Source organism: Microchirus variegatus (genome assembly GCF_963457635.1).
Source record: "Microchirus variegatus genome assembly, chromosome: 11".
Taxonomy (NCBI): Eukaryota; Metazoa; Chordata; class Actinopteri; order Pleuronectiformes; family Soleidae; genus Microchirus; species Microchirus variegatus.
In genome coordinates this window covers 23,011-38,094 of record NC_139812.1, presented here as the reverse complement: position 1 = coordinate 38,094, position 15,084 = coordinate 23,011, and the positions used below count along the sequence as shown (strand labels likewise).

Here is a 15,084-nt window from a genome sequence, read left to right as displayed (position 1 = left end):
ATATGTATATATATTATTATTATTATTATTATTATTATTATTATTATTATTTTTCTTTCCACTTCCTTATCTTCACCTTCTTATATACCTGTCCACACTGACGGACCGGTGAGGACGTGTCATTTTTTTATTTTCCAACGGAGACGGAAAAGTGCAGCCCCGGCAGCCTCGTCACACCGCTCTGTTATGGTTCATGGTGGCACAAAAACAAAACAGGCCCCGGTGGCACAAAAAAGCCTCCATTCCAAAGCGTAGACGTTTCTATGGATGTGGAGAAAAATAATCCTGCGGAAGCCTCGGGCTCATGTGAGAGAGCTCACCGCTCGAGATGGGCTGGGGAGCGGCTACACAAGCAAGGCCGCTCTACTTTCTCCTTATATGACGGAGGAGGAACATTTTTTTTAAAAATTACACGTCCTCATGCATCCAGGGACTGCACAAACGGGCATAAGGATGAATGAGTAGATATAGATAGATTGTAATTGTAAAAGGCTATACGGGGAGTTGGCTAACCCTAACCCTCAAAGAGGCAGATTGGGAAGAAGCAGAACAGTTTTGTTAACCGTCACTCAGGGGCGGGGTCACACACTGAAGTGGATGATTTATGATTGGTATTGATTTGTCATAAACCCTAGGGATAACTCTGCCCAATTGAAATCCACATTTCAATAGTTAAAGACAAATATTTCGAATTTGGATGAAAACTGATTTCTAATATTTTTACATGTTACATATGTATATATATATATATATAATAAAAGTATGTATGTACATACTTTTGTGGATTTGGGTTTCCAGAGGCTTCAAATAAATCTTGCACACTGTGTGAAGGTGAAAAGGTGATTGGTTGACTTTGTTTCTTCTGAATTGTTTCTCTCAGAACTACCTGCGGGTGGCACTGCAGGAGCTAGACAGTGGCTGCACGGCTAAGACTGTCCAGGTGCAACCTTATGCCACAGTGGAGGAGGTGTGCCAGCTGTGCGCCCACAAGTTCAAAGTATCAGACCCTGAGAACTACAGCCTGTTCCTGCTGATGGAGGGCAGCAGTCAGCAGCTGGCGCCAGACACCCACCCTCAGAAGATCAAAGCTGAGCTCCTCAGCCGCCCGCAGCCTCCACCTTTCCACTTCGTCTTCCGCCGTTTGGCCAACAGCGGTACGCCATCATTGGCTCCCAACAATGCTCTACCCAACGTTGGTGTGACGTCTGATCCCCAGGCTAACTTGAATGAGCTCAGCACGGACCTGTCCAGCTCCTCTCAGAACAGGCCGAGCTTCAGCCTTGGTCTCAGCGTGTCAGGCAGCGAGCTTGAGGTTTGAATGGAGTCTTTGTCTCTCAGCTATGAGAGAATCACTCATCCTGTATAACAAACAACATGTTGTCAAAACAGTGTGCAGTGCCAGTCTCTACGAAGTCCAACTTCTCCTTTCTGGATGGCACATCTGTGTCGGTGCAGTCCTTCCTGACAGACATGGTGAAACAGGAAATGAATGAGGATGAAGTGTTTTGTTTTTATGCTTGGCGTCAGAGCAGCACTTTGCTGACACCAGCTCTTAAAAGTTGATGGACGTTGAGGACCATGTGTCATGTCCTGCATTAATGCTGGTGCTTTAGATACAGATATTGCCAGATCTTAGAGCCATACAAAACTAATCTTTGATTCATCACTTTTATAAATGATAGTGTATTTAGTTGACATGTATAACCGCCATTTATTTACTTGTTACAGTTGCTGGTAAACTGTATGTTGATGTGCCTGGTTTTAAACTGTTCTTTCTTTACATGTTTGTTTTAAATAGGTTTTTGCCCGGCCCAGTGGGATGTGGTATGTGTAACAAGCTGATATTCGCCATGATTTAAATTTGAATGAAAACTCTTAAAGGCTGAGGTGGTTTAACAACCTTCATATGATTTATGTTTCTACTTTGCTGTAGAATTCCCCATTATCCGTTATGTAGCTCATCATTATCTGCAAAGGCTTTTATAAAACCAGTGCTGCCAACTCCTCAGTAAAGACAGTAGCTATTGGCTGTCTTAAAGTTGCTAAATGATGTCATTACCTTATTTGCATAATTGGCAATGTATATGTAATCGTAATTTACACTGTAGGAGAGAGGAATAACATCCTGGGATAGACAGAAACTAAAAACATAGCCTGGATATGTTAAAAATGACAAATGAACTTTCTTCTGCCAATTGTTTTGTTTTTTGTCACAAACCCACCTCCTTGATTGGGGCTTAGGACCAGCAAAAGAGACTCTTGCAGTGTTTTTATTTTTTAATTGTTATTATTATTATTTTTAGTTTAGTTTTCTTCAGACAGTAGCCAGATTTGTTGCTAGTCACTTTCAGGGGTCTGAATACTCAATAAATATAGCGACAGAGTCGCTGAGTTGGCGACACTGTTTTAAACTGTTTTTACATCTGTAGTAGTAGAACTGTCCTTGAAGGATTTCTCAACAACATATTGATAAATATGAATTCACCGTAATAGTAACTACGGGGCCTTTGAGAGGGACATTGGTGGGAAAAACATAAAGTCAAGAAAAAAGAAGCAATTTTTTGGTGATTTTAACAAACATCATGAGGTAAACAAACAGAACAAATGATGTGTATTTGGACGGCTAACTATAGTCATAGTGGAATTGAGTAAACCAAGGTTGCAAAACAAAAAAATGATTAGTTGGAGTGTGTTTTTTAATAATTATAACAATTATAACAAAACGTTTGGTTTTGGTTTGTGGACCTAATGTGTATAATTAGAGTATTTCAATTTTAAATGATAACCTGTTATGAACCCAGGCCTGTTTAGATGAATGCAAAGATAATCTCTGGGCAAGGAATCTGCCTCGACTGCTCTCAGTCTGTGTTTATCCTCTTTGGAAAATGATGAGCGTTTATTAGAAATTCTTTGGCAGCAGTCATCCAATAACTGTCGGATCAGCATAGCTCACTTTTAATCCTCAAGGTGCTCTTTGAGTATTGATCAAAATGTGTTGCTTTTTCACTAAATCTGAAAATCTGTGTCACCTCCTGGCCAACTGCTAGTACCACAACAATGAATGTTTTCTCACAAATTGAGTTTTCTGGACCAATTTGATGTTTGAGTGGTTTAAAAATTGCCCCACTAGAGGGAGCTGTAGAGTGTCTCACACACCCAAATTCTCAGAATAGTTTATTTTTGGTGCCAAACTTATGCTGTTCACTGACCTAAACAAATAACTTGTGAAATCCCACATACATCACTTTGTTTTACCTTTATATTGTTTTGCCCTCTGTAGATGTTTTCTGTGTGTTATTTGTTGTTAAAGGTACAGTGTCTAAAATGTAGTCATATTTATTAGTCAAGTTGCATGTTACAGCTAAATATCCCTCAAGTCACCCTTTCAAGTGTGTTGAGATCCGGATATAAATATATATCTCATTCTGGGGTAATGAAAAACAGCAATTCATACAATCAGGTGATTGTACACTTGTAAACATTATGTGTAATAATTGTATTTTCAACTCATGCCAAATGAAAATAGTTTGACCTAAATTTTACACACTGTTTGAAACAGGCACATCTGCCGGTGTTTATAAATGTAACACGTGTATTTACTGATTATCCTGGTGATATTAAAGATACTGTATCGTAATGTACATCATACATAGATGTTGCTTGTTTAAAGGGTGATGATGATGATGATGATGATTGATGAGGAACAGCTGTTACTGCCATGTTGGACGTAGTTCGAGGTCCTTGTACTGCTGACAGATGTTGGTTTGTGTTGTGGTGAGGAGTAAAGTGGAGAGGCTGACGTGATGTGAGGTCTGTGAGGCAGAGAGCTGCTGGAAGTGTGCGATACGGTCAGGAAAAAATACTTGAAGCTTTGTTTGTGTCAGTTAGTAGGGAGGGCAGTGGGGAGTGATGTGGCTGAAGAAAAGTATAAATGTCATGTGTACAGTAGAGACCATGAGTAGCTCATCGTGTTTGGGCCGAGTGAATTAACTCATAATCTTTTTTTTATTTTTTATTTTTATGAAGCAGAGTATTTATATGTATCTGTGCTGGGATTTTTCACAGATGGATTTTCAATTACTTTAATATTCATTATGGTGTCAAATGTCCTTGTTATGCAGGGAATTTCTTCCTGTTAACTGTCTGTCATTGAACAACATCAGGAATATTATTTTGTACCTAATAAACATTTTATAAAAGGAATCACACATTTACTCTTGTTAATCTGTTGAACCTAACCACTAGATGGTGCTCACATAACCAGTAAGTTTCTCCTTCCTGCTGATGAAACCAGGATGTTTTACAAATGAATTTACAGGGAGCACCTGCAGACACATCAAAAACTGATTAAAAAAACTAGCCAAATATCTGAGAATTTGTTCTTGTTTTTTTGTCTGAAGAGAAAAATGATCTTGGCAAGCACATTTGCACCAGAAAAATATCTATTATATTATTATAATAATAATAATGTGACAGTGAATGGTTGTTTGTCTCCATGTGACATTATAGTAATCTGCTCACTGTGAGCACATATAGCTGTGATTCACTTTCACCCATTCTCTGGAACTTCACCTTAATGATGAACAGCCGGCAAAATTAAGAGTTGTTTGACATATTGTTAACTTTTTGTTTCATGATTCCCCTACTGTTAGGTTTGCACTCTACACCGTGCCTGTTATTCATGTGTATTGTTGTTATTGTTGTCCTCATTGAGAGTTTGTATTTTCAATGAAAAATAATTTTAAAAAAAAATAAATGAAAAAAAGATTTGACCTTACATGCAATGACACGTTGTCCAACAGAGGGCAGTCTGAAGAATTTAGTATCCATACATCAGATATGACCTTACATGTAATAACAACTTTGTCCACCAGAGGTCAGTCTGAATAATTCAGCAGCCATAAATCAAATGTGACCCTCCTTGTAAAAACACATTTGTTCACCAGGAAGCTGTTCCACCATGTGAACCAATCCATTACCCATAATGCTTTGTGAAAACTTAAAAGTGAAGAAAACAGTGTCTTTTGTCTAAAATAAATCACATTTTAACTGTGAAACATTTGACAAAAGATGGTAAAACAGTGTCAAAAAGTTTGTGATACATATTTCTGTAATAATTCAAGTTTTATCATTTAATTCTTTACCAGCACCATAAGTGATAAGACTTTAGTGGACGTTAAATACTCTGTCATTCTCTGGTGAATGGTGTTCAACACAGTGCAGTCTAAATATTGTAGCAACACTGGATGAAACTCACCATGCTCTGTCATGGTTTGCCCACAGGAGGGCAGTGTTCAAAATTAATTATATATATTATATATTTTTCATGATATTCAATACCTACTCAATAGTGGGCAATTGAAATACCTTCAGATTGCAAGTTTTATTTCACCTTAAATGTGATGTCATATTTAACCACTGGAGGGCAGTTGAAAGAATTAAGTATCCTTAAATTAAATTTAAGTTTGCATGTAATGACGTGTTTGTCCACTAGGGGGCAGTCTGAAGAATTTAGCAGCCATAATTCAAATTTGATGTTGCATGTAATGACATGTTTGTCCACTAGAGGGCAGTTGAAATAATTTAGCAGCTATAAATCAGATTTGACATAACATATAATGACATGTTTGTCCACCAGAGGGCAGTCTGAAGAATCCAGCAGCCGAAAGTCAAATTTGACCTTACATGTAATGACACCTTTGTCCACTAGAGGGCAGTCTGACCAATCCAGCAGCCATAAATCAGATTTGACCTTGCTCGTAATGTCAAACTTGTCCACTAGAGGGCAGTTGAAATAATTAAGTATCCATACATCAAATTTGAGCTTGCATGTAATGACATGTTTGTCCACTAGAGGGCAATTGAAATAATTAAATATCCATACATCAAATTTGCGCTTGCATGTAATGACATGTTTGTCCACTAGAGGGCAATTTGAAGAACCCAGCAGCCATAAATCAGATTTGACATTACATGTACCAACACCTTTGTCCACCAGAGGGCAGTCTGAAGAATTCAGCATCCATAAATCAAATGTGACCCTCTTTGTAAAAACACATTGGTTCACCAGGAAGCTGTTCCATCATGTGAACCAATCCATTACCCATAATGCTTTGTGAAAACTTAAAAGTGAAGAAAACAGTGTCTTTTGTCTAAAATAAATCACATTTTGACTGTGAAACATTTGACAAAAGATGGTAAAACAGTGTCAAAAAGTTTGTGATACATATTTCTGTAATAATTCAAGTTTTATCATTTAATTCTTTACCAGCACCATAAGTGATAAGACTTTAGTGGACGTTAAATACTCTGTCATTCTCCAGTGAATGGTGTTCATCACAGCTCAGCTCAAATACTGTAGCAACACTGGATGAAACTCACCATGCTCTGTCATGGTTTGCCCACAGGAGGGCAGTGTTCAATATTAATTATAAATGTTATATATACTTCATGACATTCAATACTTGTCCACTAGTGGGCAATTTAAATACCTTCAGATTACAAGTTTTATTTCACCTTAAATGTGATATTTTATTTAACCACTGGAGGGCAGTTGAAATAATTAAGTATTGATAAAGTAAACTTGCGTTTGCATGTAATGACGTGTTTGTCCACTAGGGGGCAGTCTGAAGAATTTAGCAGCCATAAATCAGTTTTGACATTATATGTAATGACACATTTGTCCACCAGAGGGCAGTCTGAAGAATTTAGCAGCCATAATTCAAATTTGATGTTGCATGTAATGACATGTTTGTCCACCAGAGGGCAGTCTGAAGAATCCAGCAGCCATAAATCAGATTTGACCTCACATGTAATAACACCTTTGTCCACCAGAGGGCAGTCTGACCAATCCACCAGCCATGAATCAGATTTAGCCCTAATTGTAATGTCAAACTTGTCCACTAGAGGGTAGTTGAAATAATTAAGTATCCATGCATCAAATTTGAGCTTGCATGTAATGACATGTTTGTCCACTAGAGGGCAGTTTGAAGAACCCAGCAGCCATAAATCAGATTTGACCTTACTTGTAATGTCAAACTTGTCCACTAGAGGGCAGTTAAAATAATTTAGCAGCTATAAATCAGATTTGACATAACATATAATGACATGTTTGTCCACCAGAGGGCAGTCTGAAGAATCCAGCAGCCAAAAGTCAAATTTGACCTTACTTGTAATGACACCTTTGTCCACTAGAGGGCAGTCGGAAGAATTTAGCAGCCATAAATCAGATTTGACCTTACATGTAATAACACGTTTGTCCACTAGAGGGCAGTCTGACCAATCCAGCAGCCATAAATCAGATTTGACCTTGCATGTAATGTCAAACTTGTCCACTAGAGGGCAGTTGAAATAATTAAGTATCCATACATCAAATTTGAGCTTGCATGTAATGACATGTTTGTCCACTAGAGGGCAATTGAAATAATTAAATATCCATACATCAAATTTGAGCTTGCATGTAATGACATGTTTGTCCACTAGAGGGCAATTTGAAGAACCCAGCAGCCATAAATCAGATTTGACATTACATGTACCAACACCTTTGTCCACCAGAGGGCAGTCTGAAGAATTCAGCATCCATAAATCAAATGTGACCCTCTTTGTAAAAACACATTGGTTCACCAGGAAGCTGTTCCATCATGTGAACCAATCCATTACCCATAATGCTTTGTGAAAACTTAAAAGTGAAGAAAACAGTGTCTTTTGTCTAAAATAAATCACATTTTGACTGTGAAACATTTGACAAAAGATGGTAAAACAGTGTCAAAAAGTTTGTGATACATATTTCTGTAATAATTCAAGTTTTATCATTTAATTCTTTACCAGCACCCTAACCCTGTTCTCTCCCCACTGTGGGATAAATAAAGCTATCTTATCTTATCTTATCTTTAGTGGACGTTAAATACTCTGTCATTCTCCAGTGAATGGTGTTCATCACAGCTCAGCTCAAATACTGTAGCAACACTGGATGAAACTCACCATGCTCTGTCATGGTTTGCCCACAGGAGGGCAGTGTTCAATATTAATTATAAATGTTATATATACTTCATGACATTCAATACTTGTCCACTAGTGGGCAATTTAAATACCTTCAGATTACAAGTTTTATTTCACCTTAAATGTGATATTTTATTTAACCACTGGAGGGCAGTTGAAATAATTAAGTATTGATAAAGTAAACTTGCGTTTGCATGTAATGATGTGTTTGTCCACTAGGGGGCAGTCTGAAGAATTTAGCAGCCATAAATCAGTTTTGACATTATATGTAATGACACATTTGTCCACCAGAGGGCAGTCTGAAGAATTTAGCAGCCATAATTCAAATTTGACGTTGCATGTAATGACATGTTTGTCCACCAGAGGGCAGTCTGAAGAATCCAGCAGCCATAAATCAGATTTGACCTCACATGTAATAACACCTTTGTCCACCAGAGGGCAGTCTGACCAATCCACCAGCCATGAATCAGATTTAGCCCTAATTGTAATGTCAAACTTGTCCACTAGAGGGTAGTTGAAATAATTAAGTATCCATGCATCAAATTTGAGCTTGCATGTAATGACATGTTTGTCCACTAGAGGGCAGTTTGAAGAACCCAGCAGCCATAAATCAGATTTGACCTTACTTGTAATGTCAAACTTGTCCACTAGAGGGCAGTTAAAATAATTTAGCAGCTATAAATCAGATTTGACATAACATATAATGACATGTTTGTCCACCAGAGGGCAGTCTGAAGAATCCAGCAGCCAAAAGTCAAATTTGACCTTACTTGTAATGACACCTTTGTCCACTAGAGGGCAGTCGGAAGAATTTAGCAGCCATAAATCAGATTTGACCTTACATGTAATAACACGTTTGTCCACTAGAGGGCAGTCTGACCAATCCAGCAGCCATAAATCAGATTTGACCTTGCATGTAATGTCAAACTTGTCCACTAGAGGGCAGTTGAAATAATTAAGTATCCATACATCAAATTTGAGCTTGCATGTAATGACATGTTTGTCCACTAGAGGGCAATTGAAATAATTAAATATCCATACATCAAATTTGAGCTTGCATGTAATGACATGTTTGTCCACTAGAGGGCAATTTGAAGAACCCAGCAGCCATAAATCAGATTTGACATTACTTGTAATGTCAAACTTGTCCACTAGAGGGCAGTTGAAATAATTTAGCAGCTATAAATCAGATTTGACATAACATATAATGACATGTTTGTCCACCAGAGGGCAGTCTGAAGAATCCAGCAGCCGAAAGTCAAATTTGACCTTACATGTAATGACACCTTTGTCCACTAGAGGGCAGTCTGACCAATCCAGCAGCCATAAATCAGATTTGACCTTGCTCGTAATGTCAAACTTGTCCACTAGAGGGCAGTTGAAATAATTAAGTATCCATACATCAAATTTGAGCTTGCATGTAATGACATGTTTGTCCACTAGAGGGCAATTGAAATAATTAAATATCCATACATCAAATTTGCGCTTGCATGTTATGACATGTTTGTCCACTAGAGGGCAATTTGAAGAACCCAGCAGCCATAAATCAGATTTGACATTACATGTACCAACACCTTTGTCCACCAGAGGGCAGTCTGAAGAATTCAGCATCCATAAATCAAATGTGACCCTCTTTGTAAAAACACATTGGTTCACCAGGAAGCTGTTCCATCATGTGAACCAATCCATTACCCATAATGCTTTGTGAAAACTTAAAAGTGAAGAAAACAGTGTCTTTTGTCTAAAATAAATCACATTTTGACTGTGAAACTTTTGACAAAAGATGGTAAAACAGTGTCAAAAAGTTTGTGATACATATTTCTGTAATAATTCAAGTTTTATCATTTAATTCTTTACCAGCACCATAAGTGATAAGACTTTAGTGGACGTTAAATACTCTGTCATTCTCCAGTGAATGGTGTTCATCACAGCTCAGCTCAAATACTGTAGCAACACTGGATGAAACTCACCATGCTCTGTCATGGTTTGCCCACAGGAGGGCAGTGTTCAATATTAATTATAAATGTTATATATACACTTCATGACATTCAATACTTGTCCACTAGTGGGAAATTTAAATACCTTCAGATTACAAGTTTTATTTCACCTTAAATGTGATATTTTATTCAACCACTGGAGGGCAGCTGAAATAATTAAGTATCCATAAAGTAAACTTGCGTTTGCATGTAATGATGTTTGTCCAGTAGGGGGCAGTCTGAAGAATATTGCAGCCATAAATCAGATTTGACATTACATGTAATGACACATTTGTCCACCAGAGGGCAGTCTGAAGAATTTAGCAGCCATAAATCAAATTTGATGTTACATGTAATGACATGTTTGTCCACTAGAGGGCAGTCTGAAGAATCCAGCAGCCATAAATCAGATTTGGTCTTAATTGTAATGTCAAACTTGTCCACTAGAGGGTAGTTGAAATAATTAAGTATCCATGCATCAAAGTTGAGCTTACATGTAATGACATGTTTGTCCACTAGAGGACAGTTTGAAGAACCCAGCAGCCATAAATCAGATTTGACCTTACTTGTAATGTCAAACTTGTCCACTAGAGGGCAGTTGAAATAATTTAGCAGCTATAAATCAGATTTGACATAACATATAATGACATGTTTGTCCACCAGAGGGCAGTCTGAAGAATCCAGCAACCAAAAGTCAAATTTGACCTTACATGTAATGACACCTTTGTCCACTAGAGGGCAGTCGGAAGAATTTAGCAGCCATAAATCAGATTTGACCTTACATGTAATGACACCTTTGTCCACTAGAGGGCAGTCTGACCAATCCAGCAGCCATAAATCTGATTTGACATTACTTGTAATGTCAAACTTGCCCACTAGAGGGCAGTTGAAATAATTTAGCAGCTATAAATCAGATTTGACATAACATATAATGACATGTTTGTCCACCAGAGGGCAGTCTGAAGAATCCAGCAGCCAAAACCAAATTTGACCTTACATGTAATGACACCTTTGTCCACTAGAGGGCAGTCTGACCAATCCAGCAGCCATAAATCAGATTTGACCTTGCTTGTAATGTCAAACTTGTCCACTAGAGGGCAGTTGAAATAATTAAGTATCCATACATCAAATTTGAGCTTGCATGTAATGACATGTTTGTCCACTAGAGGGCAATTTGAAGAACCCAGCAGCCATAAATCAGATTTGACATTACATGTACCAACACCTTTGTCCACCAGAGGGCAGTCTGAAGAATTCAGCATCCATAAATCAAATGTGACCCTCCTTGTAAAAACACATTTGTTCACCAGGAAGCTGTTCCATCATGTGAACCAACCCATTACCCATAATGCTTTGTGAAAACTTAAAAGTGAAGAAAACAGTGTCTTTTGTCTAAAATATATCACATTTTGACTGTGAAACATTTGACAAAAGATGGTAAAACAGTGTCAAAAAGTTTGTGATACATAATTCTGTAATAATTCAAGTTTTATCATTTAATTCTTTACCAGCACCATAAGTGATAAGACTTTAGTGGACGTTAAATACTCTGTCATTCTCCAGTGAATGGTGTTCAACACAGCTCAGTTCAAATACTGTAGCGACACTGGATGAAACTCACCATGCTCTGTCATGGTTTGCCCACAGGAGGGCAGTGTTCAATATTAAATATATTAATTATATATTCTTCATGAAATTTAATACTTGCACACTAGTGGGCAGTCTAAATACCTTCAGATTAGAAGTTATATTTCACCTTAAATGTGATGTCATATTTAACCACTGCAGGGCAGTTGAAATAATTAAGTATCCTTAAATTAAATTTGAGTTTAAAGTTAATGATGTGTTTGTCCACTAGGGGGCAGTCTGAAGAATTTAGCAGCCATGAATCAGATTTGACATTGTATGTAATGACCTCTTTGTCCACCAGAGGACAGTCTGAAGAATTTAGCAGCCATAAATCAAATTTGATGTTACATGTAATGACATGTATGTCCTCTAGAGGGCAGTCTGAAGAATCCAGTAGCCATAAATCAGATTTGACCTCACATGTAATAACACCTTTGTCCACCAGAGGGCAGTCTGACCAATGCACCAGCCATGAATCAAATTTGGCCTTAATTGTAATGTCAAACTTGTCCACTAGAGGGCAGTTGAAATAATCAAGTATCCATGCATCAAAGTTGAGCTTACATACATGTTTGTCCACTAGAGGGCAGTTTGAAGAACCCAGCAGCCAAAAGTCAAATTTGACCTTACATGTAATGACACCTTTGTCCACTAGAGGGCAGTCGGAAGAATCCAGCAGCCATAAATCAGATTTGACCTCACATGTAATAACACCTTTGTCCACCAGAGGCAGTCTGACCCATCCACCAGCCATAAATCAGATTTGACCTTACATGTAATGACACCTTTGTCCACTAGAGGGCAGTCTGAAAAATTTAGCAGCCATAAATCAGATTTGACCTTACATGTAATAACATGTTTGTCCACCAGAGGGCAGTCTGACCAATCCAGCAGCCATAAATCAGATTTGACCTTACATGTAATGACACCTTTGTCCACTAGAGGGCAGTCTGAAAAATTTAGCAGCCATAAATCAGATTTGACCTTACATGTAATAACACGTTTGTCCACTAGAGGGCAGTCTGACCAATCCAGCAGCCATAAATCAGATTTGACCTTGCATGTAATGTAAAACTTGTCCACTAGAGGGCAGTTGAAATAATTAAGTATCCATACATCAAATTTGAGCTTGCATGTAATGACATGTTTGTCCACTAGAGGGCAATTTGAAGAACCCAGCAGCCATAAATCAGATTTGACCTTACATGTAATAACAACTTTGTCCACCAGAGGGCAGTCTGAATAATTCAGCAGCCATAAATCAAATGTGACCCTCCTTGTAAAAACACATTGGTTCCACCATGTGAACCAATCCATTACCCATAATGCTTTGTGAAAACTTAAAAGTGAAGAAAACAGTGTCTTTTGTCTAAAATAAATCACATTTTGACTGTGAAACATTTGACAAAAGATGGTAAAACAGTGTCAAAAAGTTTGTGATACATATTTCTGTAATAATTCAAGTTTTATCATTTAATTCTTTACCAGCACCATAAGTGATAAGACTTTAGTGGACTTTAAATACTCTGTTATTCTTCAGTGAATGTAGATCAATGCAGCACAATTTAAATACTGTCGTACCACTGAATGAAACGCACCATAATATGTCATGGTTTGCCCAGAGGAGGGCAGTCTCAAAGTTTAACCATTTATGTGTTTCTTGTAATTCACATAGTCCTAAAGTTCTTTATCAAAGATGAAGAACTTTTTCTCAAATTCTCTGTAAATGTTAGTTTATGTGTAATTTTAGTTTGGTCCACCAGTGGGCACTCTGAAGAAATGGCAACCATAAATAAAAGCAGCAGTCAGGGAATGCAGCATTAGTTTGTTCAGTGGACACAGTGTTGGTGCTGTCAGTGAACACAGCATCAGTTTGGTCAGTGAACGCAGCATCAGGGTGGTCAGTGTACGCAGCATCAGTGCGGTCAGTGAACGCAGCATCAGTGTGGTCAGTGAACGCAGCATCAGTGTGGTCATCTGACCAGTATTTTTTACAGTTGAGTTTTAATGTTTTGAGCATTTTTTACAGTGTAGGTTGTGCATAGGTTGTATTTTTTATCAGTTATGGATGTTTGTTCTGCTCTTTTATAAAGTTATGTTGACTTTACAAAAATGATGTTGGGACAACTTCAGATAAGTGAATATCATCAACATTAAAGAAAAGCATTAAGTCAACATAAACAATCATGTTTGTTTAGCAGATGTTAACTGAATTTATACATGAAATAAAAGATTTAAATGCATTTAAAAGTCATGTTGGTGCTCGCCCCCTCCCCTCCTGTTAAATGGCTGCATGAGTGGGTGTGTCTGTCAGTGGGTGGGTGTGTCTGTGGGTGTGTCTTTCTGTGGGTGGGTGTGTCAGTGGGTGTGTCAGCTTGTCTTTGCCCCTGCAGGTTGGCCAGAGAAACCCCTTTCCCTGGTTTCCCTCTAACTCACCTGCTGCATGTTACTGTGATTGCCTCCACTCAGTTCACTCAGTCTGGAGCAGTTCACCAGTTTGGAGGTTTGTTTGATCTTGACTTTGAGTCCTGACTGTCACATGTTAGCATTTGTGTTAGCCCATTAGCTTTTTGTTTGTTAGCATCTTAGCCCAGTAGATTATTGTATGTTATCCATTAGCATTTTGTTTGTTTGTATATTAGTATTGTATGTCAGTCCATTAGCTTTTTGTATATTAGCCCATTAACTTTTTGTGTTGTATATTAGCATTTATGTCAGCCTATGTTAGTTAGCATGTTAGAATTTGTATGTTAGCTCACTAGCTTTTAGTTTGTTAGCATTTTTCAGTCGGCCTGTTGAGACTGGGCGGTTTAAATATAATTAACAATTTGGTGACAATGTTCTTAATTTAGAGATAAATTAATGAAAAATCTTTGATGTTTGCAGTCCTCACACCTGCTGCAGCAGTAGCTAACGCTAGCTAGGAGGCAGCACGTGGTGAGTGAAGTGTTGCTCTGCACTTTCTCTTCTCTTATTAAAGTATTAATCTCCAGTTATGTGACATTTTATAATTCGACACTACAGTGATTGTTGTTTTTTGCACTTTTTTCATGTTGTAAAAATTCAGGTCGCCATGAAGCTCTGCAGAAGCCTGATAACAAACTGTTGATCTGAATCAGGTGTTGGAGCAGGACAACATGTAAAACATGGAGGACAATGTTTCCTGAGGACCAGGGTCAGGAAACACTGCTCTAAACAGGCTCAGGTTAGCATTAGCTCACTGAATTTTGGTATTTAAAACATTTTTACAGTGTGCTGTGGTATCATATCACATTTGCTGCTTTTACAGCTTATTTCCTGCGCTCATTCTTATCGTCAGTTTACCAGAACAGGCTTCTTGCTCTTTGCTGCAAAACCCGGACCGGATTCCATGGATGGACGGGACTGTATTGGATTTGGGTTTCTGCTGTAAGTACAACAGAAAGCTCAGTTTCTAGGTTATTTTGAAGTGTACAAAAATCTCTAATTATAGATATAATTA

At 37.9% G+C, this 15,084-nt stretch overlaps 1 protein-coding gene across 1 annotated transcript in view; it reads left to right on the top strand.

Annotated features, from left to right (window-relative positions):
- Positions 1-4,197, top strand: part of LOC310934078 (ras and Rab interactor 2-like) — a 35,689-nt gene extending 31,492 nt beyond the window's left edge. Inside the window, exon 12 of the mRNA XM_083897709.1 lies at positions 881-4,197. Coding sequence (XP_083753835.1) covers positions 881-1,318 — 438 coding nt within the window. The 3' untranslated portion in view covers positions 1,319-4,197. The remainder of the gene's footprint in view (positions 1-880) is intronic.
- Positions 4,198-15,084: the final 10,887 nt, after the last annotated feature.